Source organism: Equus przewalskii, chromosome 20, assembly GCF_037783145.1.
Source record: "Equus przewalskii isolate Varuska chromosome 20, EquPr2, whole genome shotgun sequence".
NCBI lineage: Eukaryota > Metazoa > Chordata > Mammalia > Perissodactyla > Equidae > Equus > Equus przewalskii.
Window position 1 is genome coordinate 58,442 of NC_091850.1, and position 27,526 is coordinate 85,967.

The following is a 27,526-nucleotide window of genomic DNA, read 5'->3' on the forward strand; positions in this document are numbered from 1 at the left end:
AGGCAACCACAGTTGGGTGGCAGGTCCTGCTTGCAGAGGTGGGGCTTCACACGGGCTGAGCCACCACCACTCAGCAGAAAGCACTCAACAGGCTGGGCCACCATGGCACAGTGAGCACGCATGCAAAATTTTACTTTTTGTAAATTTTGTATATTTACATACAATGTTAAGATCAGGCCAAGTGTAACTAAGCACATATGTTACTTTACATAAATATACTATGAAACAATATAAAAAAAGAAAAGTGTTTACCTAAAGAAGAAGAAACTGGGCAAAGGACATATGGAGGACCAATAATTTTCACTGTGCATATTATGTTTTTATGTGAGTGAATGTATTCCATGTGAAAACTATTATATTTAAGAATTTAGGCACCACTGTCAGAGTCTCATCTAGGAATCCTGGAGTCCTTCCCCAGTTGATCTGATGCACCTGAGGGCTGACACACACCTTGGAGATCACTTCCTTTGTAGGTTAAGGCATGCCTCTTATGCCAAGCTGACCAAATTCACCCCCACTCCACCACTCACTGAGTGACCTTGAGCAAGTGAGTTAATTGCTATCAGCATTTGTGGTGGGGAGCTGAACTATTGCCTTCTCCCTTCTCAGTGGTCTACCTCTGTTGAAAGGACCAAAAACATCAGTATCTGCAGAGTCCACACACGTTCTATGAAAGGTCTTTGACAACACCCACATCTTACATAAATATCTGGGTATCTAGTGCTCTAAAAATGAAATTTGTACACGAAAAGTTATTTGATTAAGAACACCACAATCTATAATCCATAGCATATCTCAAGCCATCAATGTACACGATGGCATGATGAGAGTTCTTGCAAAGTGAGGCAAACTTTTGCTATTTTCAAACATGATTCCATTTTAAAAAGTAGAGAGTGGCTTCACACTTAACACTTAAACATTTTAAATACCAAGATGATCATTTTTATGTCACGGTAAGATAACGTAATGTCATAGAAAGATGTTCACAATATATTATTATATGAAAAACCCAGATTAACAAATATATATATATGTATATCAAATGTATATAACGAATATATATCATATATGTGAGAAAATATCATTTTTTGGTTGAGGTAAAATTCACGTAACATGGAATTCACCATTTTAGCCACTGTAAAGCACACAATTCCGTGCATTTAGTACATTCATGATGCTGTGCAACCACCTCCTCTATCGAGCTCCAAGACATTTTCCTGACCAAAGACCAGGCCTCATCCCTATCAGCAGGCACTCCCCATTCCCCCACCCTCCAGCCCATGACAAACAGCAATCTGCTTGCTGTCTCTATGGATTTGCCTATTCTGGACATTTCACGTAAGTGGAATTGTACAATATGTGACCTTTTGTGTCTGGCTCATTTCACTTAACATCATGCTTTCAATGTTCATCCAAGTTGTAGGATGTGTCGGTGCTTCATTCCTTTTTATGACCAAATAATATTCCTTCATGTGGATGGACCACATTTTGCTTACCATTCATCTGTTAATGGATATTTGGATTATTTCCCAAAAATCCAACTTTTGGCAATCGTGAATAGTGTCACTGTGGACTTTCATGTACAAATTTTGGCTTGAACACCTGTTTTCAATTCTTTCGGGAATATACCTGGGTGTGGGTCATATGGTAATTCTAGGTTAAATTTATAGAGGAACCAACAAACGGTTTTCCCTCATGGCTGCACCATTTTACATTCACATCAGCAGTGTCTGAGGGTCCCAATCACTCCACATCCTCATCCACACTCGTTATTTTCCCTTTTTTATTTTCTTGCCATCCTAGTGGTTGTGAAGTGGTATCAAGTGTGGCCTTGATTGGCATTTCCCTAGTGGCTGTGATGCTGAGTAACTTTTCATGTGCTTGTTACCCAACCAACCAGGCCCTCAATCTGTGGGCTCCTGATAGGCTCTGAGACTTGTACCCTGTACCCCCGGACACACTGCAGCCTGACAGGAGCCAGTCCAGGGGCGGCTGCTGTCCAGGTGCTGAAGGAAACAGCCTCACTGCCACCCCCTCCACATTACTCTCGGTATTGCAGACCAGCGTGACCCCCACTTCCTGGAATATCCGGGCTGAAATGAAGTCCGGGTCATGCTTCTCTGGGTAAAAATACCATTTTCACTTCCTAGCTTGAGGCCAGCTTCGCATCGAACGCCCTTGTAATTTCTCAGGTATAACTATGGATATTTTGGACTCACTGAATCTTCTAATCATACTTCTCTTCAACAGCCAGTCGCCACATTCCTCAAAACTTAAATGTAAGCTTCATGACTTTAAAACATTTTAAATTTTAGGATGGGATACAAAAAGAGGGTCGAAAGGGAGGAAAGTAACCCTCACTGAGTGCTGATGCCCACCAGATATTGACCCAGTCATGCTGCACATGCTTGCTTATTCAATCTCCACAGCAGTGCGGTAAAGTGCCTACACTTCACAGGAAAGGAACTGAGGCTCAGAGAGAGAAACAATTCTCCACAAGCCACACAGCTGGTAAAGAGCAGACTGAGATTGTGACGTTGGTAGTACAACTCCAGGGTGTGGTTGATCCAGGGTCATTTGACCCTGATGGCATCGAGGTGTCTGCTCCACCTGCTCCAAAGAGTAGTCTTGTCCTTGTGACCCAAGATGGAGCTCCACCCACCACCTCAATGGTCCATGCAACAGGAAGGAGGAGAGGGGAAGACTGGACAGGGAGAGCATCTCAGCTGTCTCTTCAAGAGGGTTCCCGGAATTACTATGTAGTTTTGACTTCTCCATATGGGACATGGTACAGTTCTTTAACCAGTCTACCTTCAAGAAAAGCCTTCAGGTATGATTTGTGTTACAGCCAGCCATGTGCATACCTACAAACTAAGGATTCTAAGAGAGCAAAATGCATATCCTGATACACAATTAGCAGTCCCCAAACAGGCCATCCTGCTGACTACCAAAACATCCCGTGTGTACCCTGCTTCCTAGACAAGGAACACACTCGCAACATCCCAAGGGAGTCAAACCCAAAGTCCACCTGCTGCCTCCATTCAGCCCAGAGTCCAGAGTCTGGGTGATGTGCAGGCCTCCCCTTAACCTGCTGCGGGCTCTTATGGCCTGGAAATCTATACGCTTAAAGGCAACCACCATTCCTACTACATCCAAGAGTGGAGTCATAACTGGACCACGACCACTTAAAATCCCAGTTGAGACTTCTGTTTTCCATGAATGGAAAGCCAGGCTACTTGGATTAAACATTCAGGTTTCTAAAAACAACTCTCAAAGCTGGATACCTTCTCATTTTCTTAAATGAATAACGACCTGAAAAGACAGTAAAGAATTAGGAAGACACTACTCAAATGAAAACAGAAACCCAGAGATAAAATGAACATTATGTTCATTTTATTACCCTGGAGGCATTTCTCCAGGCAAGAAAATGTGAATCCCTGTTTGGATGTCCTCGTGGTGGAGAGAGAAAAGGCAGAGCCCAAGGAGAGGGCAGGAGGGGAGCGCTCCTCACGTTGGTGGAGACCTCACAAAGCTCCACGCTCAGCGTGACAGCAAATGGAAGAGGAGGAGCCTGCAAGTGTCACTTCGCCTTGACTTTAATCTTCCTGGTGGCCTTGGGCACCATGAGCCTTGAACTTCATTTAACTTCATCCTCACCCAGCACGGCTCCTAGGATTCCTCTTACAGAAAGCTGCCTTCTTCAAATTTGACAGATATTATTTCAAATATGGCAGCCACTACCCAGGCAGTGGTAACCAGGCACACAAGAACACTGACCCTAGGAGTGAAAACCAGCAAAAACAGCAGACACTGCAACAGGGACAGTCAACACAACACTCTATAAAGCATCCGGCTTGTCACGTTCAAGTCAAGACAGTAACACAGTAACCACAGATACATAGCGAAGGGTTCTGAGGTGAGGAAAGATTGGGTATATTAGGAGATGGAACCGAAGTCAGAGTGCTCAGAGCACAGGTTCTCATCCCCAGCTCAGAGCCTCAAATGTGCCCCTTACGTCCGTCCTCCACCCTGGCCCCCTCCTGCTCAGACATCTCCCACAGCTCCCTACTGCCCACAGGATGCAGTCCCTCGTTGGTTTCTAGAAGAACTCTCGAGCGGCGTGGGGCCCTGTGGTCAGCGGGAGAGGCAGGCAGGGTGTCGGACTCAGAGACACCGGCCCCGCCTCCACCGTCCACGTCCCCTCCCCGTCCTCCACAGCCACCACCGCCCCCTGCTGGCTCCCGATAGGCTGAGGCAGAGGTGACAGCACAGATTTATTCCTGGGAATCTGCACAGTGAGGTGTGGGGTCGGGGTGGGTCCCGGGTCGGGAGGCCGCGGGTCACTGGGGGCCCGCGCTCAGCGGCTCCACCCGCAGCCACAGTCCGCCCTCGGCACGCAGGATCAGCTCCGGCTTCCGGCGTGGCTCCTCCCCGGCCGGCAGGACGCGGAAGCGCAGCAGCGTGAGCGCCAGGACCACCTTCATCTCCGTCATGGCGAACGTCTGCCCGATGCAGTTCCTGCGGGCAGGAGTCAGGGCTCTACGGCACCCGGGACCCTCATCCCTGCACCATCGCGCCGGAACCTGTCCCAGGACCCCCATCCCTGCACCATGGCACCGGAACCTGTCCCGGGATCCCCATCCCTGCCCGCAGGCAGAGAGAAGCCTGGGCCCCCACGAGGGCTTGCACGTCCCCCGAGCCAGGCCCACACTGCAGCTCTAGCTCAGACCAGCAGACAGGGGTCAGGGGCACTGAGCATACCAGGGACCCCAGGCCCCAGACCATTACCCATAACCTCTGGGGCGGGGTGTGGTGGGGGGTGTGGTGGGTGGAGGAAGGAGAGCTGGAACTCTTCCCACCTTCAGTGTTCCCTTTTTCCCCCCCCTCACAGTCATGTTGGGAATCTGTCCCAGACCCCTGCCCCCATCAACACATCCCCACCTCAGATGCCTGCTGCCCTCACCTGGGCCCCGCTGAGAAGGGAATAAAAGCCAGAGGTGACGTCTCCTTGGTGTTTTCTGGGTCAAAGCGAAAGGGATCATAGACCTGGGGGTAAGGCAAAGATAGGACTGCTGGGTGGGGTCTCCCAGGACCTCCAGCCATGGAGAGTCAGACGTGTGTATGATGTGGGGAGGTGATGTCTGATTTGCCAGGTCAGTACCCTGCGCCCTCCCCTGGGTCCCCTTAGGGGAGCAGACAAGGATGAGGGTGGGGAGAGGCAGCACCTCAGGGTCTGGCCACACGGATGGGCTGTGGTGGGTCCCGAAAATACTGATGAGGCAGATAACACCTGTGGGAGAGGAGGGGCCGTCAGGAAGATGTCCCCCCCTGCAGGATGGGCCCCTCTTCCTGCCCAGGATGCTCCTCCCCTTGACATTGAGGGCACCTTTGGGGATGATCCGGCCATCTGGGAGCACAATGTCCTGGGTGCAACGTCGGGAGATGACAGTGACTGGAGGATGCAACCGCAGACTCTCCTTGATGCACATGGTCAGGAAGGGCAACTGGGCCAGGTCGTCCCTAAGGAAACCCCCCAACAATTATCCAGAGAGCCAAGACAGAGACCCCTCAGCCCTCCTCCTGCCCAGGTAGACCCTCTCTCCCTACAACAAAATGTATTCCAGATGGATCACACATCTCCAAACTCATTAAGTTGTGCACATTAAATATGTACAGCTTTTTGTATGTCAATAAAGTGGTTTGGAAAAAGAGAAAGAGAGAAAAGCAATATTACACAAGTGCCAGACACGGAAAATTTAGTCAGATATTTGTAGAAGCTCTCTGAGCAAAACACAACACCCAAATGTCAACCATAAGACGATTCACAAATGTGCATAAAATTGAAATATTCTTTATGGCAAAAAAACAAAATCAAGGCAGATAAATGAGTAAGAAATGAAATGAACAGATCCAGTCTTTAACTCTTATTTATCGTGGTACCAAATATACTAGCTAATGCAATTAGACAGGGGAAAAAAAGGAAAGTAACACAATTCAAAATGTGGGGGCAAAGATGTCAATTTTGGTTGAGGGTAATTTTATACTTAGAAAAGACAAGAGAATCCCCTGGAAAAAAATATAAGCATTGAAGTTCCTGTAAGGGGGCTGAATTCTTTTTCTTTAACCCTCTTCTTTTTGTGTGCTGATTTGAATTTTTATTGGCTGATACAGTTAACTGGTTGAAAATTGGAAAACTACAAAACACCGTCCCCATGGCCCAACACCACTCATTACCCTCCTCACAGTTTGCTGAGTTTGTTGCTTTTTATGTACCCTTCCAGAGTTGTTTTTGCATCTTAAAAAAATTATATAATATATACTATCTACACTATATAAAGTATAAAATTATATAGTAATATACTTATATAATAATTATATACTATATATGACACACACTACTCTGTATCATTTTGATTTAACAGTATAGCAATGTGTTCTTGTCCATCTCCTGAGACTTGTGTCAAAAAAAGGGGCTTCCCTACCCTGGTGCTATAAAATAATTTTTCCACACTTTCCTCTCAAGCTTTTAAGACTCCTTTATTTTTTATTTGAAATCTTTGATTCATCTAGATGTTATATTCTTATAGGACTAAGAACAGGTTGAATTAACTCTTTTCCAGGTAGCTTCCCAGCTGTTCCAAGAGCTTTTATTAAATGATCTTGATTTTTCCTATTGATATGAGACTCCTTCTTTGGCATTTACTATGTTCATTAAGCACAAAATTTATATGCATAACTTATTAGTTTTTCTATGCAGAAACAACAACCAGTTAGAAAAGATAATTTTTAAAAAGATGATGACAATATTTACATAGAATACCTGGATTAAACTTAGCAAAAACTGTGAAATCTGTATATTCCCAATGAACTTATAAATTTCTCTCAGTCCAAATAGAAGATACTATTCCCCATGGCAACAAAAGTATCTAAGGGTTAATTTAACAAGATATGCATAAAATGTCTATGCAAAAACATTAGACTCTATTAAAAGACTAAAGATTATTTTAATATCCAGAAACAGATATCCTCTCTACACTTTGGGGTGAATATGAAGTAATCTATTTTTCACAAGTCAATCATACATTCCAGTCAACCAGTAGAAAGTATCCAATTCAAATGAAAATCAACCTGACATTTTTAGAAATTTAAACTTACTTTAATAGTTTTTCTATAAGCATAAAAGATCATAAAGAGCTAGGTCAATTTAAAATTGAAAGATTAAAAAAAGGAGGAACAGGGAGAGATTCAGGGACAGTGGCACACCTGGAGGGGGCATGGAAGCTCCGTGCCCTTTCCTCATACCCTGCCCTATGCATCTCTTCCATCTGGCTATTCCTGACTTATACAATGTCTGATAGACCATTGAGAAATTAAGCATTGGAGGAGAGTGACATCAGCATCATGGCAGAGTGAGTGCTTCCCTTGGCCTCTTCCCTCTAAGATACAACCAAAAGGACATACATACACCAACAGAGGACATATACATGTCACAAAAGACGTCCTGGAGACCCACACAGCCACACGCCTGAAGGTGGTGGTGGGGCTGGATCCTCCAGAGGATGTGGAAGGTGATCCACAGGAGCTCCGTGGAGAGAGACAGGCTGCAGGAGCAGGAAATGTGCAGGTGAAAAGGGCGCCCCCTCCCCCACCTGATTCTCCAGCCCCAGAATCATGTGGAGTACAGCACAGTGAGCACGGAAGTGACAGTGGGGAAAGTGTACAGGTGAGAGAGGTACCCTGCCCCCACCCAGCACTCCAGCCACTATTACACAGTGCACAGAGTGGTGAGTGAGGGAACAGTGGCTGGGAAAAGGGAAAGTGCACAGTCCTGCAATCGTCCAGAGCTCCATACAGAGAGACAAGCAGGGGCCAGAGGAAGTGCTGGGGAGGGAGAGTACTCCTCCTCCTGCCCAGTGCTCCAGATCTGCCATTGATCAGTCACTCAGAGAGAAAAGTAGTCAGTGGCTGGAGATGGGGAGCCCCAAAATACACATGCTGGGCCCAAAATACACAGTGCCTGATCCCCATCCAGTGGTGGTACATGGCAGCTGCAACCAGATAAGGGCACCATGAAGAAGCAAAACTCCACTCCGTCAAGCAGTATGAGTAGGTTTGTTAAATCTCCAGACCAGAAGGAAAGTGACAAATACACAGAAGCCAACCCTGAAGGCACAGAAATCCATAACTTAAATGACAAAGAATTCAACACAGCTATCATTAAAAAAAATCTCAACAAGTTACAAGAAAACACAGAACAAATTAACAAATTCACGATCTCCTTCACAAAGGAGATTGAAACCATAAAGAAGAACCAATCAGAATTGTTAGAGATGAAAACCAAAGTGGATGAAATAAAGAAAAATCTGGATCCGCTAAACAACAGAGTTGACAATATGGAGGAGCAAATCAGACAGTTAGAGGATAGAACTGTAGAAATGCTTCAGAGGGAGGAGAAGAGAGACCTCAGACTAAAAAGAAATGAAGGAGCTCTCAGAGAAATATCTGACTTAATCAGGAAATGCAACATAAGGGTTACAGGTATTCAAGAGGGGGGAAGAGAAGGAGAATGGAGTAGAAAGCTTGTTCAAAGAAATAATAGCTGAGAACTTCCCAAATCTCGGGCAGGAGCTGGAAATCGATGTGAAAGAGGCCTTCAGCTCTCTTAACATTGTCAATGTAAAAAGACCCACTCCAAGGCATATAGCAGTGAAGCTGGCAAAAGTCAAGGACAAAGAAAATATACTAAGGGCAACAAGGCAGAAGAAAATAACTTACAAAGGAACCCCTATCTGGCTTTCAGTGGGTGTCTCAGCAAAAACCTTGCAGTCTAGGAGAGAGTGGAATGATATATTCAAAATCCGGAAAGACAAAAACTTTCAGCCAAGAATACTCTATCCAGCAAAAATCTCCTTCAGATATGATGGAGAAATAAAAACTTTCCCAGATAAACAAAAGCTAAGGGAGTTCATCACCAAAGGACCCCACCCCCACAAGAAATCCTCAAGAAGTCCCTCATACCTGAAAGGAAAAACAAGAAACCAGGAAAAGAACTAGAAAGCTCTGAGCAAGGACATGAATAGGTAGGCAATAAACAGAAAATGGCAGCTCTCTATCAGATCAGGTTAGTAAACACTTAACTTTAATATCAAGAATAAAGAAAAGGAAAATACCAAAACAAAAATGATCTCATCATTTTAGCCACAAACTCACAACACAAGATGGAAAAAGATATGACAAAAATAACCTAGAAGGGGAAGAGGAAAGAGGTAGAATCATCTTAGTCTAAGGAAATAAGAGGCTATTAGAAAATGGACTATCTCAACTATGGATTTTTTTTAGAACCTAAAGGTAACCACTAAACAAATAATCAGAATAGAGACATATATGATAAACAAGGACAAAACGAAGAAAACCAACAGAGAGAACTAACTAATCAAATTGGTAGTCTGAAATACATGGGACAAGAAACAAAGGAAATGCAGAAGAACTGGGAAATGTGCAATAAGATGGCAATATTAAGCCCTCATACATCAATAATCACTCTAGTCAGAGTAAAATGGGGGGGTGAGCTGACCTGGGACTCTCTCCCCTCCAAACTACAACAAAGGATTGGAAAAAACTGAATTTCAGCTAATAAACCTAATGCCAGACCATCAGAGACCTACAGCACCAAAAAGGCAGAGGACGGAGATGCTGCAGCAGGCCTCGGAGAAGCTGGAACAGGGCAGGAGAGAACATCGCTCCCTCCCCTAGAGACTGGGATCACTGCCACGGGTGCGGGGCCGCATGACGGGGGGATCATCCAGGACTCCCGCCGCCGGTGCAGCGGAAACCCAATGACGGGGGGAAGCTTGCCTGCGCGGGGACCCCAGCAAACCAGTGCCCCGGCAGTCCGGAGAACAGAGCTGATCCAATCCAGATCTGTGCACGAGAAAAACAGCCCCTCCCCCGGGCAAACCACGCTGGGCGCAGCCATCTTGCCCAAAGGCAGAGTGCTCCCAACGCGTGGCTCTAGACCCCCATCTAGTGGCGACATGCTGTAACTGCAACCGAATTCTACCATCATGAGAAAAAAACGCTCCTCTACCATCCAGCAATTTAGAAAAGCTCCAGACCAGAAGGAAAACAATAAAAACACACAATTAAGTCCTGAGGCTTTGGAAGTAGGTAAACTAAGTGAAAATGAGTTCAGAGTAGTTATAATCAAAAAACTCAATGAGGTAGAGAAAAAGATAGAGAAACAAGCCAACGAGATCTGGAGCTACTTCACAAAAGAGATAGAAACTATAAAGAAGAATCAAACAGAATTACTAGAGATGAAAAACACAATGGACCAGATAAAACAGAATATGGATTCCCTGAATGCCCATGTAGACACCATAGAAGAGCAAATTAGCATAATCGAAGGTAGACAGGCTGAAGGGCTCCAGACAGAGGAAGAAAGAGAACTAAGAATTTAAACAAATGAGGAAAATCTCTGAGAGATAGCGGATTGAATGAGGAGAAAGAATTTAAGGATCATAAGAATTCCGAGAACGTGGAAAAGGAAAATGCAGCAGAAAGTGTACTTAATGAAATTATAGAAGAGAACTTCCCAAATCTAGGGATTGAGGGAGAAATGTGTGTAGAGGAAGCTTTCAGATCCCCTATATTTGTCAATGGAAAAAAGACCTACTGCAAGGCATATAGTAGTAAAAATGGCAAAAATGAAAGACAAAGAAAGAATACTCAGGGCAGCAAGACAGAAGAGAATAACCTACAAAGGAGCTCCTATCAGACTTTCAGCAGATTTCTCTACAGAATCCTTACAAGCTAGCAGAGAATGGAGTGACATATTCAAAGCTTTAAAAGATCAAAATCTTCAGCCAAGAATACTCTATTCAGCAAGAATTTCCTTCAGATATGAGGGAGAAATTAAATCTTTTCCAGACGAACAAAAGTTAAGGGAATTTGTAACCAAAAATCCTCCACTACAAGAAATCCTCAAGAAGGCTCTCATACCTGAAAAAAAAAAGGGAGAAAGGGGTCACAAACCACAGAGTAGGGAGACAGATAGATAGAACCAGAATAGGATAGCAAATATTCAGCTATAGCATTAGGATAAAGATAAGGAAACTACCAAAGCAAAGACGATCTTATCACTCTAACTGCAAACTCATAACACGAGTTGGAATAAGAAATGAAAATAATAATTTAGGAGGAGAAGAGGAAAGGGACTAAATCAGTCTAGGCCAAGTAAGCAAGAGACCACCAGAGAATGGACTATATTATACATGAAATTCTGAATACAAACTTCAGGGTAGCCACTAAACTAAAAACAGAACAGAGCCAAAAAAAAACATAAATAAGGACAAAATCTAAGAAACCCAGCATAAGAAATTGCAGAAGTCAATGGGTAGGCTAAAGCACACAGGACAAGATACAAAGGTAATGCAGGAAATCCAGATAACGAGCGACAGATTGGCAGCATTAAGTCCACATGCATCAATAATCACCCTCAATGTGAACGAATTGAACTCTCCAGTAAAAAGACACAGAGTGGCAAAATGGATTAAAGAACAAGACCCAACAATTTGTTGCCTCCAGGAAACACACCTCAGCCCCAAGGACAAACACATGCTCAGAGTGAAGGGGTGGAGGACAATACTTCAAGCTAATAGCAAGAAAAAAAAGGCAGGTGTTGCAATTCTTATATCAGACAAGATGGATTTCAAAATAAGGCGGGAAAAGAGAGACACAGAGGGACAATATATAGTGATCACAGGGACACTTCATCAAGAAGAAATAACGCTTATAAATATCTATGCACCCAACATAGGAGCACCCAGGTTCGTAAAGCAACTATTAACAGACCTAAAGGAAGATGTTAAAAACAACACAATAATAGTAGGGGACCTCAACACTCCACTCGCATCAATGGACACATCATCCAGACAGAAAATCAACAAGGGAATAGTGGAGCTAAACAAAAAACTCAAACAATTGGACTTAATAGACATATATAGATCACTTCACCATAAAACAGCAGAATACACATTCTTCTCAAGTGCACATGGAACATTCTTAAGGATAGACTGTATGTTGGGAAACAAGGCAAGCCTCTAGAAATTTAAAAAATTGAAATAATAACAAGCATCTTCTCTGATCATAATGCTATAAGGCTAGAAATTAATTACAAGAAAAAAGCTGAGAAAGGCACAAAGATGTGGACACTAAATACGCTACTGAACAAGCAATGGATCATTGAAGAAATTAAAGAAGTAATAAAAAAATACATGGAACAAATGAAAATGATAACATGCCATACCAACTCATATGGGATACAGCAAAAGCTGTATTAAGAGGAAAATTCATTGCAATGCAGGCACATCTTAACAAACAAGAAAAATTCCAAATAAACAATCTTAAACTACACCTAACTGAACCAGAGAAAGAAGAACAAATAAAGCCCAAAGTCAGCAGAAGGAGAGAAATAATAAAAATCAGAGCAGAAATAAATACTATTGAAATGAAAAAGGCAGTAGAAAGGATCAATGAAACTAAGAGCTGGTTCTTTGAGAAGATAAATAAGATTGACAAACCCCTAGTCAGACTTACAAAGAAAAAAAGGGAGAAAGCTCAAATAAACAAAAGCAGAAATGAAAGAGGAGAGATAACAACAGACTCTGTAGAAATACAACGGATTATAAGAGAATACTACAAAAAACTATATGCCAACAAAATGGATAAGCTAGAGGAAATGGATAAGTTCTTGGACTCCTACAATCTCCCAAAGCTCACTCAAGAAGAAGCAGACAATTTGAACAGACCCATCACAAGGAAAGAGGTTGAAACAGCAATCAAAAACATCCCAAAGAATAAAACCCCAGGACCAGATGGCTTTCCTGGGGAATTCTACCAAACTTTCAGAGAGGATTTAATACCTATCCTTTTCAAGATATTCCAAAAAATTAGGGAGGATGGAACACTTCCTCACATGTTCTATGAAGCCAGCATCACACTGATACCAAAGCCTACAAGGAAACCACGAAAAAAGAGAACTACAGGCCCATATCACTGATGAACATAGACGCAAAATTCTAAACAAGATTTTGGCAACCAGAATTCCGCAATTCATCAAAAGGATCATACATCATGATCAGGTGGGATTCATACCAGGGACACAGGGATGTTTCAACATCCACAAATCAATCAACGTGATACACCACATCAACAAACTGAGGAATAAAAAATCACATGATCATCTCAATAGATGCAGAGAAAGCATTTGACAAGATCCAACAGCCATTTATGATAAAAACTCTGAAAAAATGGGCATAGAAGGGAACTACCTCAACATAATAAAGGCCATATATGACAAACCCACAGCCAATATCATACTCAATGGGCAAAAACTGAGCGCCATCACCCTGAAAACAGGAACAAGACAAAGATGTCCTCTATCACCACTCTTATTTAACATAGTACTGGAGGTTCTGGCCAGAGCAATTAGGCAAGGAAAATGAATAAAAGGAATCCAAATAGGGAGGGAAGAAGTGAAACTATCACTGTTCGCAGACGATCTTATATATAGAAAACCCCCAAGAATCCATTGGAAAACTCTTAGAAGTAATCGACAACTACAGCAAAGTTGCAGGGTGTAAAATCAATTTGCATAAATCAGTAGCATTTCTATATTCTAATAACAAACTAACAGAAAAAGAACTCAAGAACACAATACCATTCACAATCGCAACAAAAAGAATAAAATACCTCGGGGTAAATTTAACTAAGGAAGTGAAGGACCTGTATAATGAAAATTACAAGGCCTTTCTGAGAGAGTTGGATGAAGACATAACAAGATGGAAAGACATTCCATGTACATGGATTGGAAGAATAAACATAGTTAAAATGTCTGTTCTACCTAAAGCAATCTACAGATTCAATGCTATCAGAATCAAAATCCAAATGACATTCTTTACAGAAATAGAACAAAGAATCCTAAAATTCATATGGGGCAACAAAAGACCCCAAATTGCTAAAGCAATCCTGAGAAAAAAGAACAAAAGGGAGGCATCACAATCCCTGACTTCAAAACATACTACAAAGCTACAGTAATTAAAACAGCATGGTACTGGTACAAAAACAGGTGCACAGATCAATGCAACAGAATTGAAAACCCAGGAATAAAACCACACATCTATTGACAGCTTATCTTCGACAAAGGAGCTGAGGGCATACAATGGAGAAAAGAAAGTCTTTTCAACAAATGTTGCTGGGAAAACTGGAAAGCCACATGTAAAAGAATGAATACTGACCATTCCTTTTCACCATTCACCAAAATAAACTCAAAATGGATCAAAGACCCAAAGGTGAGACCTGAGACCATAAGGCTTCTAGAAGAAAAACGTAGGTAGTACACTCTTTGACATCAGTATTAAAAGGATCTTTTCGGACACCATGTCTTCTCAGAGAAGGGAAACAATAGAAAGAATAAACAAATGGGACTTCATCAGATTAAAGAGCTTCTTCAAGGCAAATGAAAACAGGATTGAAACAAAAAAACAACCCGCTAACTGGGAAAAAATATTTGCAAGTCATATATCTGACAAAGGCTTAATATCCATGATATATAAAGAACTCTCACAACTCAACAACAAAAAATCAAACAACCCGATCAAAAATTGGGCTGGAGACATGAACAGACATTTCTCCAAAGAAGATATACAGATGGCCAATAGGCACAGGAAAAGATGTTCATCATCGCTGATCATCAGGGAAATGCAAATCAAAACTAGACTAAGATATCACCTTACACTCATTAGAATGACAAAAATAAGTAAAACAAATAGCAACAAATGTTGGAGAGGTTGTGGAGAAAAAGGAATCCTCATACACTGCTGGTGGGAATGCACACTGGTGCAGCTATGGAGCTATGTACTATGGAGCACAGTATAGAGATTCCTCAAAAAATTAAGAATAGAACTACCATATGATCCAGCTATCCCACTACTGAGTATCTACCCAAAGAGCTTGAAGTCAGCAATTCCAAAAGTCCTATGCACCCCAATGTTCACTGCAGCATTATTTACAATAGCCAAGACTTGGAAGCAACCAAAGTGCCCATCAAGAGATGAATGGATAAAGAAGATGTGGTATATATATACAATGGAATACTACTCAGCTGTCAAACAGAACAAAATCATTCCATTTGCAACAACATGGATGGACCTTGAGGGAATTATGATAAGTGAAATAAGCCAGTTAGAGAGGGTTAATCTCTGTATGACTCCACTCATATGATGAATTTAAAAATGTGGACAAAGAGAACAGATTAGTGGCTACCAGGGGAAAGGCGGAGTGGGGGGTGGGCACAAAGGGTGAAGTGACGCACTAACAACACGAATGACAAACATTAATGTACAATTGAAATTTTGCAAGATTGTAACCTATCATTAACTCAATAAAAAAAATTGTTAGAGGAGTTGATTACGTCAGCTCGGGGAGGAAGGTGTGACACAAAGAGGACCTCAACTCCATCTGTAGTGAGTTCTTCATATATGTATACACATATACATATACTAAATCTTAAACCTTGTTACATCTGGATGGAGAGTGCATACATTTGTTATATTCTCTGATATTTTTCTCTATGCTTGAAAGATCTCCTAATAAAAAATTTAAAAAATATTTTAAACAGTTCCCAAAGTAATCCTATTAACTATTATTATAAACAGTGCACAATTAGGTTCACTCATATCTATTTTAATCAAGATTGATAGCTTTTAGGATTATTCAAGAGCTTCTTGCTCTTATTATTTTCATTTATTTAAAGGCAATGGAGCTCTTTTGCTTCTTGGAAAACTCATGAATCTAGATATGTGAGCTATTTAGATAAAATATATATAGATTTTCCTATCACTTCTCACTCTTGTAGTTTAAGTCAATAACTATATGAAGGCACTGAGCCTCTTAAAGGGAAAGGAATATTATATTTCTGCATGCATAGTAAGCTTTTAAAAAGTGCTTACATTAAAAAAAAAACCCTCCTATGTCAAATGACATATTGCATACTTATTTTATCTTAGTGCAAGCTGTGGCACATGGTGGTCATTCAAAGCATGGGCAATGAATAAACGCTGCTAAATATTGTAAAGAATAATAATCCCATTTTCCAGTACATAAATGGTTACAACCCCAAGAAACGTCTATCAATAAAAATCCTTATGTCCCTTTCAACTCTGTTTTCTGATACTATCAATAAAACTAATGATATTTATAAGAAAAAATAATAATCACTCTAAATGTAAATGAATTGAATTCTCCAATCAAAAGACACAGAGTGGCAGGAGGTTAAAAGAACAAACCCAACAATATGCTGCCTTCAGGAAACATCTCAACTCTAGAGACAAACATAGGCTCAGAGTGAAGGGATGGAAGACAATACTCCAAGCTAATGGCAAACAAAAGAAAGCAGGTGTTGCTATACTTACATCAGACAAAGTAGACTTCAAGATAAAACTGGTAAAGACAGACATAGAGGGGTGTATAATGATAAAAGAGACTCTCCACCAAGAAGACATAACACTTATAAACATGTATGCACCCAACACAGGAGTACCAAAGTACATAAAGCAACTATTAATAAACCTAAAAGGAGTTATCAGTGACAGCACAGTAATAGTAGGGAATCTCAATACCTCACTTATATCAATGGATAGATCGTCCAGAAAAAAAGTCAACAAGGAGATAGTGGACTTAAATGAAAATCTAGACAAGATGAACATGATAGATATACGGAGAGCACTCAATCCAAAAGCAGAATAGACATTCTTCTGAGGCACACATGGAATGTTCTCAAGGATAGACCATATATTGGGAAACAAAGCAAACCTCAACAAATTTAAGAAGATTGAAATCATATCTATTATCTTTTCTAACGGTAATGAGATGAAACTAGAAATCAACTACAAGAAAAAAGCTGGAAAAGGAATGAAAATGTGGAGACTAAACAACATGCTACTGCACAACCAATGGGTCATCAAAGAAATAAAGGGAAAAATCAAAAAATATTTGGAGACAAATGAGAATGAAAACATACCATACCAACAATTATGGGATGCAGAAAAAGCGGTCCGAAGAGGGAAATTTATAGCAATACAGGCCCATGTGCCGGGAGCCGTGGCTACATCATTTGATCGGCTGTTTGACACGGTCCAGCCGATTAACGCCGAGGGGTGCAGGGTCGCCCCTTGGTGAATAATAACTGGCCGGCCCCTCACATAGTTCTGAAACCTGTGCTGCTTCTAATTGCCCTTCATTCCTTTTCCTTTCTTAACCTCTAGTTTTCACTCCTTTGGATGGCTGCTTGGGAGGCACTACCTCCCGGGAGAATTAGATATAGTCAGAGAATGCGACCACCTGCAGGTAACTTTTAAGATATTTTTCAGTTAGTTAATGGAGGAGCACACAGTCCCTTTTGAGACAAGCAGAAAGGAATCCTGCCCAGATACCATGTTGAATTAGGTTTATGGCCTCCATCTGGTTAATGTTTCCTTCTCCCTCCAGTTCTTTGTCTAAATATATATATGCATCATCCTTCTAAGTTTGCTGGTTAATTGGATGATCAAGAAGTATCTACATATTATTCTTGACCTTCTGCTTCCTGTTAAAATGTTATAGAGGTTTTCTCCTAAAAGCAATAAATAATAAATAATTGATGAGTAGCAGGGCCGAGGGGTGCAGGGATGCCCCTCGGTGAAGAACGGCCGGCCAACACCCCTGATATTTTCTGAATTATATGCATGCTTTCTATCAAGGTTATGTCTATACTTATTTCTGTTTTTCATTCTTGAAGATATATAGTTTAGCTTAGCTTTTCAGCCCTTTACTTTACTAGCAAAGTGATACTTTCTCCGGGCAGTGTGCTTAAGGGACTGTTAGCTCTACAATCTAAAAGACAAAGGAATGCTTTCACCCCCTAACGGGCGTGAAAACGTAAAGATGTTTAACCGCCCGCTGAGAATGCAGATAGCCCTGGGGATAAGATACCCTGGAGTCGCCTTTTGTTCCCAGTAACCATCTACACTAATGGTGTAAATGATTGAGGGAGGCAGGGATGGCTCCCCCAGGATGTAACCAGATGGACTGCTGTCCTGTCTGGAGGCCTGGACCTTCTCTCCATGATTTAACTTTACCATGAATTACAACAGATGTCTAGGTACCTATCTCTTTTAGCTTAGAGACAACAAACACTAGCTAATTGCAGAGAAGACTACCATTAACCTTGTGCTCTATAGAATAGAATGCTAATAAATATTCTTGCACTCATTTTTTACTTCCTTATCTCTCTGAGAATATTTGTAGAGCTATTTCTGTACTAATCCTGAAAAATATGTAAACGACACTTGTGCACAGTAAACTTGGACTTGCTAACACTGACCCAAGTTTCACGTCCTCTTTATTTTCCCCTCATTGCGTCGACGTCGTCCGTCAGTCAGGAACCTGGACTCAGCCGGGGCGGGACTCCGGCACCCATGTTAACAAACAAGAAAAAGCAAAAATAAACCGTCTTAAACTACACCTAAGAGAATTAGAAAAAGAAGAACAAACAAAGCCCAAACTCAGCAGAAAGAGGGAAATAATGACAATTAGAGAAGAAATAAATGAAATTGAAACAAAAAAGACTGTAAAAAGGATCCATGAAACAAGGAGCTTGCTCTTTGAGAGGATCAACAAAATTGACAAACTCTAGCCAAATTTACTAAGAAAAAAAGAGAGAATCCTCAAATAAATAAAATTAGAAATGAAAGAGGATAAATTACAACAGATACCACAGAAATACAAAAGATTATAAGAGAACATCATGAAAAACAAACTGTACAATCTACAAGGAAGGGATGAATTCTTAGACTCTTACAACCTCCCCAAACTGAACAAATAGAGAATCTGAATAGACCAATCACAAGTAAAGAGATTGAAACAGTAATCAAAAACCTCCCAAAAATAAAAGTTCAGGATCAGATTGCTTCTCTAGAAAATTCTACCAAACATTCAAAGACAATTTATTACTTAGTCTTCTCAAACTATTCCAAAAAATTGAGAAAGATGGAAATATTCCTAACATATTCTGCGAGGCCAACATCACCTTGATCCCAAAGCCAGACAAGGACAATACAAAGAAGGGAAATTATGTGCAAATATTGCTGATGAACATAGATGCAAAAATTCTCAACAAAATATTGGCAAACTGAATACAGCAAAACATTGAAAAGATCATACACCATGATCAAGTGGGATTCATACCAGGGACACAAGGATGCTTCAACAGTTGCAAATAAATCAACATGATACCCCATATTAACAAAAGGAGCAACAAAAACCACATGATCATCTCAGTAGATGCAGAGAAAGCATTTGACAAGATCTAACACCCGTTCATAATAAAAACTCTCAGTAAAATGGATATAGAAGGAAAATACTTCAACATAATAAAGGCCATATATGACAAACCCACATCCGATATACTCAAGGGGAAAAACCGAAAGCCATCCCTTTGAGAACAGGAACAAGACAAGGATGCCCACTCTCACCACTTTTATTCAACATAGTACTGGAGGTTTGGGCCAGAGAAATTAGGCAAGAAAAAGAAATAAAAGGAATCCAAATAGGCAATGAAGAAGTGAAACTCTTGCTGTTTGCAGATGACATGATTTTATATATAGAAAACCCTACAGAATCCATCGGAAAACTATTAGAAATATTCGACAACTACAGCAAAGTTGCAGGATACAAAGTCAACGTACAAAAATCAGTGGCATTTCTATACTCTAACAATGAACTAACAGAACAAGAACTCAAGAATACAACCCCATTTACAATCGCAACAAAAAGAATAAAATATCTAGGAATAAATTTAACCAAGGAGTTGAAAGACATATACAAGGAAAACTATGAGACATTACTGAAAGAAATCAAGAATGACATAAAGAAATGGAAAGATATTCCATGAACATGGATTGGAAGAATAAACATAGTTAAAATGTCCATACTACCTAAAGCAATCTACAGATTCAATGCAATCCCAATCAGAATCCCAATGACATTCTTCACAGAAATAGAATAAAGAATCTTAAAACTCATATGGGACAACAAAAGACCCAGAATAGCCAAAGCAATCCTGAGACACAAGAACAAAGCTGGTGGCATTGCGATCCCTGACTTCAAAACATACTACAAAGCTACAGTAATCAAAACAGCATGGTGCTGGTACAAGAACAGACACACAGATCAGTGAAACAGAATTGAAAGCCCAGAAATAAAACCACACATCTATGGGCAGCTAATCTTTGATAAAAGAGCCAAGAACACACAATAGAGAAAGGAATCCTCTTCAATAAATGGTCCTGGGGAAACTGGACATCCACATGCAAAAGAATGAAAGTAGATCACTATCTTTCTCCATACACAAAAATAGACTCAAAATGGATAAAAGACTTGAAGGTAAGACCTGAAACCATAAAACATCTGGAAGAAAATATAGGCAGTACTCTCTTTGATATAAGCCTTAAAAGGATCTTTATGAAGTTGATGTCCGCTCAGACAAGGGAAACAAAAGAAAAAATAAACAAATGGGACTTCACCAGACTAAAGGGCTTCTGGAAGGTAAAGGAAACCAAGATAAAAACGAAAAAGCAACTCACCAAGTGGGAGAAATTATTTGCAAATCATGTATCTGATAGGGGGTTAATCTCCATAATTTATAAAGAACTCACGCAACTGAACTACATAAAAATAAACAACACAATCAAAAAGAAGACAGAGGATATGAACAGACATTTTTCCAAAGAAGATATACAAATGGCCAACAGGTACATGAAAAGATGCTCAACATCACTAATCATCAGATGCAAGTCAAAACTACACTTAGATATCATCTTATGCCTATTAGAATGGGTATGACCACGAAGACAAAAAATAAATGCTGGAGAGGTTGTGGGGAAAAGGGAAGCCTCATCCACTGCTGGTGAGAATGCAAACTGGTGCAGCCACCTTGGAAAACAGTATAGAGATTTCTCCAAAAGTTAAAAATAGAAATACCATATGACCCAGCTACCCTACTACTGGGTATTTATACAAAGAACTTAAAATCAACAATACAAAGAGATTTATGCATCCCTATGTTCATGGCAGCATTATTCACAATAGCCAAGACATGGAAGCAACCCAAGTGCCCAGCGACAGAGGATTGGATAAAGAAAATGTGGTGCATATATATATGTACAATGGAATACTACTCAGTCATAAAAAAGACATAATCATCCCACTCGCAGCCACATGGATGGACCTTGAGGGCACCATGTTAAGCGAAATAAGCCAGACAGAGAAACACAAACTCTGTATGATTTCACTCATATGTGGAATATAAACAAAGTTAAGGACAAAGAGAACAATTTAGGGGTTACCATGGGGAACTGGGGAGGGTGGGCACAAGGGGTACAGGGGCACATTTATATGGTGTTTGACAAATATTAATGTACAAATGAAATTTCACAATGTTATAAACTATTTAGACCACAATAAAAAAAAAAAGAAAGAAAAAGAGGAGGAACATGACCAGATATTAAGACCTATCACAAAAACCCAGGAAAAAATCAATAGCATGGCACCTCTGCAAGGACACGAAAATCGACCTATGGAACAGAATAGAGAGCTCAGAGACAGCTATAGGATAAGGGAAAACTTAACATCCGGTAAAGGAAGCCCACAAAACCGTAGGACATGGATGGAGGGAATGACTGTGAAAGAAAATTTGGACAAATTTGACTTTATGAAAATTAGCTAAAAGTACCCCAAAAACATGTAAGGTACAACGTAGTGAGTTTTCTTAACATGCTGTATTATATATTTGAAAGCTGCTAAAAGAGTAGATCTTGAAAGTTCTCATCACAAGAAAGGAAAGTTTGTAACTGTGTGTGGTGATGGATGTTAACCAAACTTACAGTGTCGAGGATAACCCTAGTCTTCTCTGTAATGTCTCGTTTAGTGCCATAAGGACTTGTTCTCATCATCGTTTATGTCATTCAAAAGTACTTTTCCAAAACTCATTCTTCAAGAAAAAGTAAAGATCTCAGAGATATATTTTTAATGTGCATACCTGAACTCCCAGAAAGAGAGGAATCATACAAATGTGGGCATAAGGATGGATGTCTTCTAAAAGGAGGCACAGGAATTCATTGACAAGAGTTACCCACAGGGTGCAGATTAAGAAGGAAGCTCATTTTTATTGCAAATTCTTTCACACTCTTCTTTTTCGCTAAGTGCATAATTTTGGTTAAGTCTTGGATTAAAAACAATAAAAGTGTTTCTCCACCTCACAGGACCGCTGTGCTGAGCAAGACTTGGAGTGAACACTTCCTGCAAAACGCCTGTCCAGTCCAACGCCTCCTCACCATCCCCCAGCCCATGGCCTGGCTCAGGCCTCGAATCTCCTCCCTGGGCCCGATCCTACAGCTTGTCCTCTCCAGTAGGCCCCCCTAGCCCTAGAAATCTCTCTCTGCTACCCAGATCTCACCTGTCCTCCTCCTGCTCAAACACTTTCCTTGGTTCCCCATTGCCTTTGACTTAAAATTGGAGCCCTTAACATTTCACTAAAGTCTTCCACAACCGGCCTCTCCTGCCATCTCCCAGCCTCATCATCTCACCATGAGTCAGTCTTTCTCTCTCTTTCTCCCTCCCTTCCTCTCTCCTTCCCTTCCTTTGTCCCTCCATCCCTCACTCTCTCTCCCTCTCTTGCTCCCTCCTTCCCTCTCCTTTCTCTCTCTCTCCTTCCCCCTCCTCCATTCTATTCATCTCTCCCACTCTTTGTCTCTCTTTATCTCTCCCTCTCTGCTACCTTCCCTCCCTCTCTCCCTCTCCCTGTGCCCTTCCCCTCCCCTTCACTTTTGCCCACACTATCTTCTTGACAGAACTGCACAGAACTACACCCAAATGTCTACTGATCAGCATTCAAGGTCTCAGCTAAAAACTCTCTCCACCCTCAGTCTTGCCTGTCATGCTCTGAACCCAGGCCCTGCCCATGTGGACTGGGAGTGTCCCGACCTGGGACGATCCCCCACCAGGCTGGGAGCTCCTGGAAGGCACAGACCAGGGCTGGGTGCTTCCTGGGTCTCCAGGACACAGGATAGGGCTGGGAAGAGCTGGGGATGGCACAGAATTGGGGATGGGCAGGCAGTGTGGCAGTGTTTGCTGAATGGGGACTGGATGGATGAAGGTGGAGGTGTTCATGGACAAGAGTTGAGTGACTTCAATCCCCAGGTGTCCCCTGTGAACCCCGGACTGAACAATATGATAGGAGTTAGGAGCCCAGCAAACATCCAGGTGGTGAAGATGTTTGAAAGAATGTGATTTCAGAGAGAAAAGTAAGGGAGCAGAAGGGAGGTTCACTCTCTGAACATGTCCTGAGGGGCATGATCTGCCCTCACACATTGTCACTAGTTCTCTCAACCGCCCAGATCTTCTACCCAGAATGCTGTAACCTTTCCCTTGTGATCCCGGCTGGGTACCTGACCCCGTCTCTGGGCTCTGCTCCTATTCCCACTAAGCAAAAATTACAGAATCCATGAAAAGACCTTGCCACTCCCAGCTGGGGAGCAGAGCCAGGAGAGGGTTTAAGGAACAGACCATGTGCACCTGCACTCACCACTCAATCTCTTTAGGCTCGCGGTCCCTCAGGAGCTCTCGCACCTCCTGCCGGCACCGCTCCTGGTGCTCCGGGTGCCTCGCGAGGTTGTACAGGACCCAGGCGAGGCCGCTGGCTGTGGTGTCATGTCCTGAGAGGCAGCCAGACAGGTTTGGGTCTCTGGACGGCTTCAGCACCAGAAGGTGGACAGCGCCCAGACATTAAGGCCCTCAGGGAGGATAGGGAGGATGGGGGACGATGAGGTTGCCCAGGGACCACCAGCCAAGTCCCTGGGATAGAGAGACCCCTGCCCCTTCTGTAGTCTCACCCGCAAACATAAAGGTGTCAGCTTCAGCTCGGATGTCCTCATCTGACAGTTCCTTCCCATCTTCATCCTGGAGAGAAAGCAAGACCCCCAAAATCACCAGTTCCTAGTGGCCCTGAGACAATCTCTGAAGCTCCAACAGCCACCCAGGACCCCAAGCCAACCCTGCACTCCTGGACCTCCCTTTGTCCCTATCACCAGAGGCCCCACCCCACAGGCCTCCTCCTTGGCATCCTTGCCTCCTCTCTTGTCCCTGGTGGGAGGAATCAATGATCCATGAATATTTCCATGGTTCTACATGATGAGGACTTTCTGAGAAAAATATATTGGCAACCCAGGTTGCAGGATGATTGAATGGCAACTTGCCTTGGAAGTTAGAGTTTGAGCATCGCTCCAGAGCCATTTACTCACATTCTAGGATGGTAGATCCAGAGATTCCTTATCTCCCCTGGAGATAACCCTACAGAACCTACAGACTTTGCCTTCTCACTGAAGATCTGCTTATATTCCAGAAAATTCTCCTTCTCCTAATCTCCCTCTCTCTCACCATAAGGAAGAAAGGACACATGAGTCAACTGTCCTAAGTTCCAAGGTTCATACTGTGGGGTCACCTCTCTCATGATGCAAGCATGGCTGCACATACAGGTAAAAGCATCACGCCACCCTCAGAGGAACTTGGGAATGGGGAACCAGAGCCACATTTCTGCTCTGGGTACTGTTAGTGCTGTAATCAATACGTGGGCTGCTCTGATCCGGGGTGGTGACATAGATATATGTGTTGTCTAATATATATATATATTAGACTTAATAAGTTAGAGTAGAGTCCCAGGCCCTGCCCAGCATCAGTTTCAGACTTTGCCGTCCCCCAGAGCCTGCATTCCACACAGTCATCTCTAAAACATACCCCTGACCCATCCCTCCCTTCCTCAATCACCTTCCTTAGCTACCCAACTGCCGTCTGTGTCACGAACAAGTTCTCCTATCTGACATTTGAAATCAAGGTGCATCCTACCTCTTGAATTCAGATCCCAGAGAAGCCCACCTTGGCCAGCAGGAGCACGTCGATGAAGTCCAAAGTCTTGACCTTAGCCTTGGCCTTGAGTAGGTCATCAAGACCCTGATCAGGGAGGGTGCGACGCCGCTCCTGGATGACAGAATCTGTGAAGTCGTGCACCAGGCGGCAGGCCCTATGGAAGCGCCATCCGTCAGGGATGAGGTGGTACAGGGAGTCCATGTGCAGGGTGATCTGCTGGTTCCGCTTTGTCACAAGGGCGCTGAGCTCCAAGACGGCAGAAATGTATTCACTAGGCTTCCTGCAGGATGCGGGCATGAAGGGAGGCAACAACTTAGCTCACCTGAAGCTCAGGAAGCACCTCCCACCAGAAATCAGGCCCTACATCCCATGGGGAAATTGAGTCTCCAGGATCAGATGGCCCCACAGACAGATGGTGGGGAGGATCCAGGAGACGTGACTCTCCAGACTTTCTTCTCTCCCTGCTTCCTATCCTGTCTCTGTGAGGTGCCTCCATGTGCCAGGTGCCCAGGGCACAGCTGAGACATCACGCTTCTCTCCTCTCTCTTCTACCAATATCTGCCCCTTCTCCTTCCAAAACCGTCCACACAGCTCAGACCTTGTCCTCTCCCAACTGACAATGGACCTAGCCTCCTCCTGAGTCTCCATGCATCCAGTGTCAACACCACCTGTGTCTACACAAGTCTTCTCTAGAGTCAGACGTCCAAGCTCAGCTTGACCCTCATCTGCTCAAACACCTTCCATGGTTCCCTGGACACCTCAATCAAGTTCATAGCTCTTTGCCTGGCTTTTGAATGTCATTAAGATCTACCCCCACCTATACCTCCAACCCCATTTCCCAGGTGTCTCCTTACTGTTGCACACACTCTGCTCATCCTAGCCTCCTGTCCTGTATTAAACATTTCTAACTACCTGAAAATATTGCTCTTTCCCTTTCCCATTCCCCACTTCAGTGTCCAGCTCAGACCCTTCTCCTCCAGGAAGGCCCTTCTGATTGCCGTGGTCAGTCCTCCCTCCATCTATTCCCTTGCATCTATAGGCTGTATTCCCTGGCCCTGGGCAAGGACTCACTCCTGGCAGTTGCTGTCAAAACTGAAGACACATTTCTGCAGACTGTCGAGGGTCATGAGGCTGATGTGCTCAAACATGTCCAGATGGGCACTGCCCTCCGAGGCCAGGCATTTCCACTTGGCCTGGACAGAGAAGCAGCAGAGCCGGGGCTGGGATGGGCCTCCCCTCAGCCCAGCCCCAACCCAACACCAGGACGGGGTCCCCAGACCCAGCCTCTTGGCCCCAGGCACCTGTCCTGTGGAGGACCAGGCATGAGCAGGAGTGGACGCTGTTGCTGTGAGGATATGAAGACCCCACGGCTACGGGTCAGGAGACCTACATTCCAGTCCTGGCTCTGCCTGCTACACTCTGTGCAACCTTGGCCAGCTCACGGCCCCCCTCTGGGCTCCACTTGCCATCATCAGTGACAGGTCAGATGACCTGCTTTGGTGTCAGACAAACCAGGTTGGAATCCCAGCTCCACTTGTTAGCTCACTTGCCGTCTGTGTAAACTCGAGCAACTCCCTAACCTCTTTCAGCCTCAGTTTCACCATCTGTAATGGGGAAAAAGAATCTCCACCTCACAGGGACATGAAAATTAAATTAGACAACACACATCATGGAATTGCCATGTAACTTCTAGCATATAGAATGTGCTCAATAAATGCTAGCTTTCATCATCTTATTGTTATAAATTGGCTAGGAGACTGTCCCCTATGTTGGTAGTGGTAGTCCTCCATGGGCCCTGAGCACCCTGCACATTCTTGCTGGGTATGCCAAAAACACAAGGCCCTGATGTTCTTTACCTGGGCCATTTCTCAGAGTTGTTTTTGCAGCAAAGAATGTGATGGGAAGAGGAATTGTCTCCCCCCGGGCACATATCAGGCTTGCTTCCAATTGCTATGAAACTCACACAGTCCCTAAACCTAGTGCTCCTCCTGTGCATTGCAACATACTGCATGAGCAGGCATCTGTGGAAGCCCACCTGTTTCCTCCTCATGGGATTTGGGGACTTGGAGGAAGAATGCAAACCAACAATAGGCACGTGCCATTTGCTGAGCCATGAGTAATAAACTGTCCTTTGTCTCTAGTTCAGGAGTCTCATGTCTTCTGGCAGGATCCACAAAACACTAACGAGCCTACTTGTCAGCTCCCAAGTATGGAAAAGTCCCAGGCACCTCACAAAACCCCCACCTCCAATGCTTCACCTCCCTACATCCACCCTTTGCAACATGACTATGAACTTCCATGAGCAGGAGGAGCCCATTTCACCACCCTTCACTCTGGGCTGGCCTTTGGACTTGCTTTGGCCAATGTGGTAAAAATGATGAGTGATCATCCTAAACCTAGAGCTCAAGAGGCATTGCAGCCTCCTCTCAGCCTCTCAGAACCTGGCCTCTGCCGTGTGAACAGCCTGAAATGCCTTCTGGAGGGAGGGAACCACACGAGAGGATTGTCC

At 43.0% G+C, this 27,526-nt stretch overlaps 1 protein-coding gene across 4 annotated transcripts in view; it reads right to left on the minus strand.

Annotated features, from left to right (window-relative positions):
- Positions 1-3,371: 3,371 nt before the first annotated feature.
- LOC103545145 (cytochrome P450 4F2-like) overlaps positions 3,372-27,526 on the minus strand; it is a 31,265-nt gene continuing 7,110 nt past the window's right edge. For all 4 annotated transcript variants that reach the window (XM_070586390.1, XM_070586388.1, XM_070586387.1 and 1 more), the window contains 8 exons: positions 26,089-26,210; positions 25,027-25,297; positions 23,988-24,054; positions 23,681-23,810; positions 5,387-5,520; positions 5,226-5,290; positions 4,964-5,046; positions 3,372-4,518 (listed from right to left, as the gene is read on the minus strand). In XM_070586390.1, the coding sequence (XP_070442491.1) occupies positions 4,341-4,518; positions 4,964-5,046; positions 5,226-5,290; positions 5,387-5,520; positions 23,681-23,810; positions 23,988-24,054; positions 25,027-25,297; positions 26,089-26,210 (1,050 nt within the window). In that variant the 3' untranslated portion in view covers positions 3,372-4,340. The remainder of the gene's footprint in view (positions 4,519-4,963; positions 5,047-5,225; positions 5,291-5,386; positions 5,521-23,680; positions 23,811-23,987; positions 24,055-25,026; positions 25,298-26,088; positions 26,211-27,526) is intronic.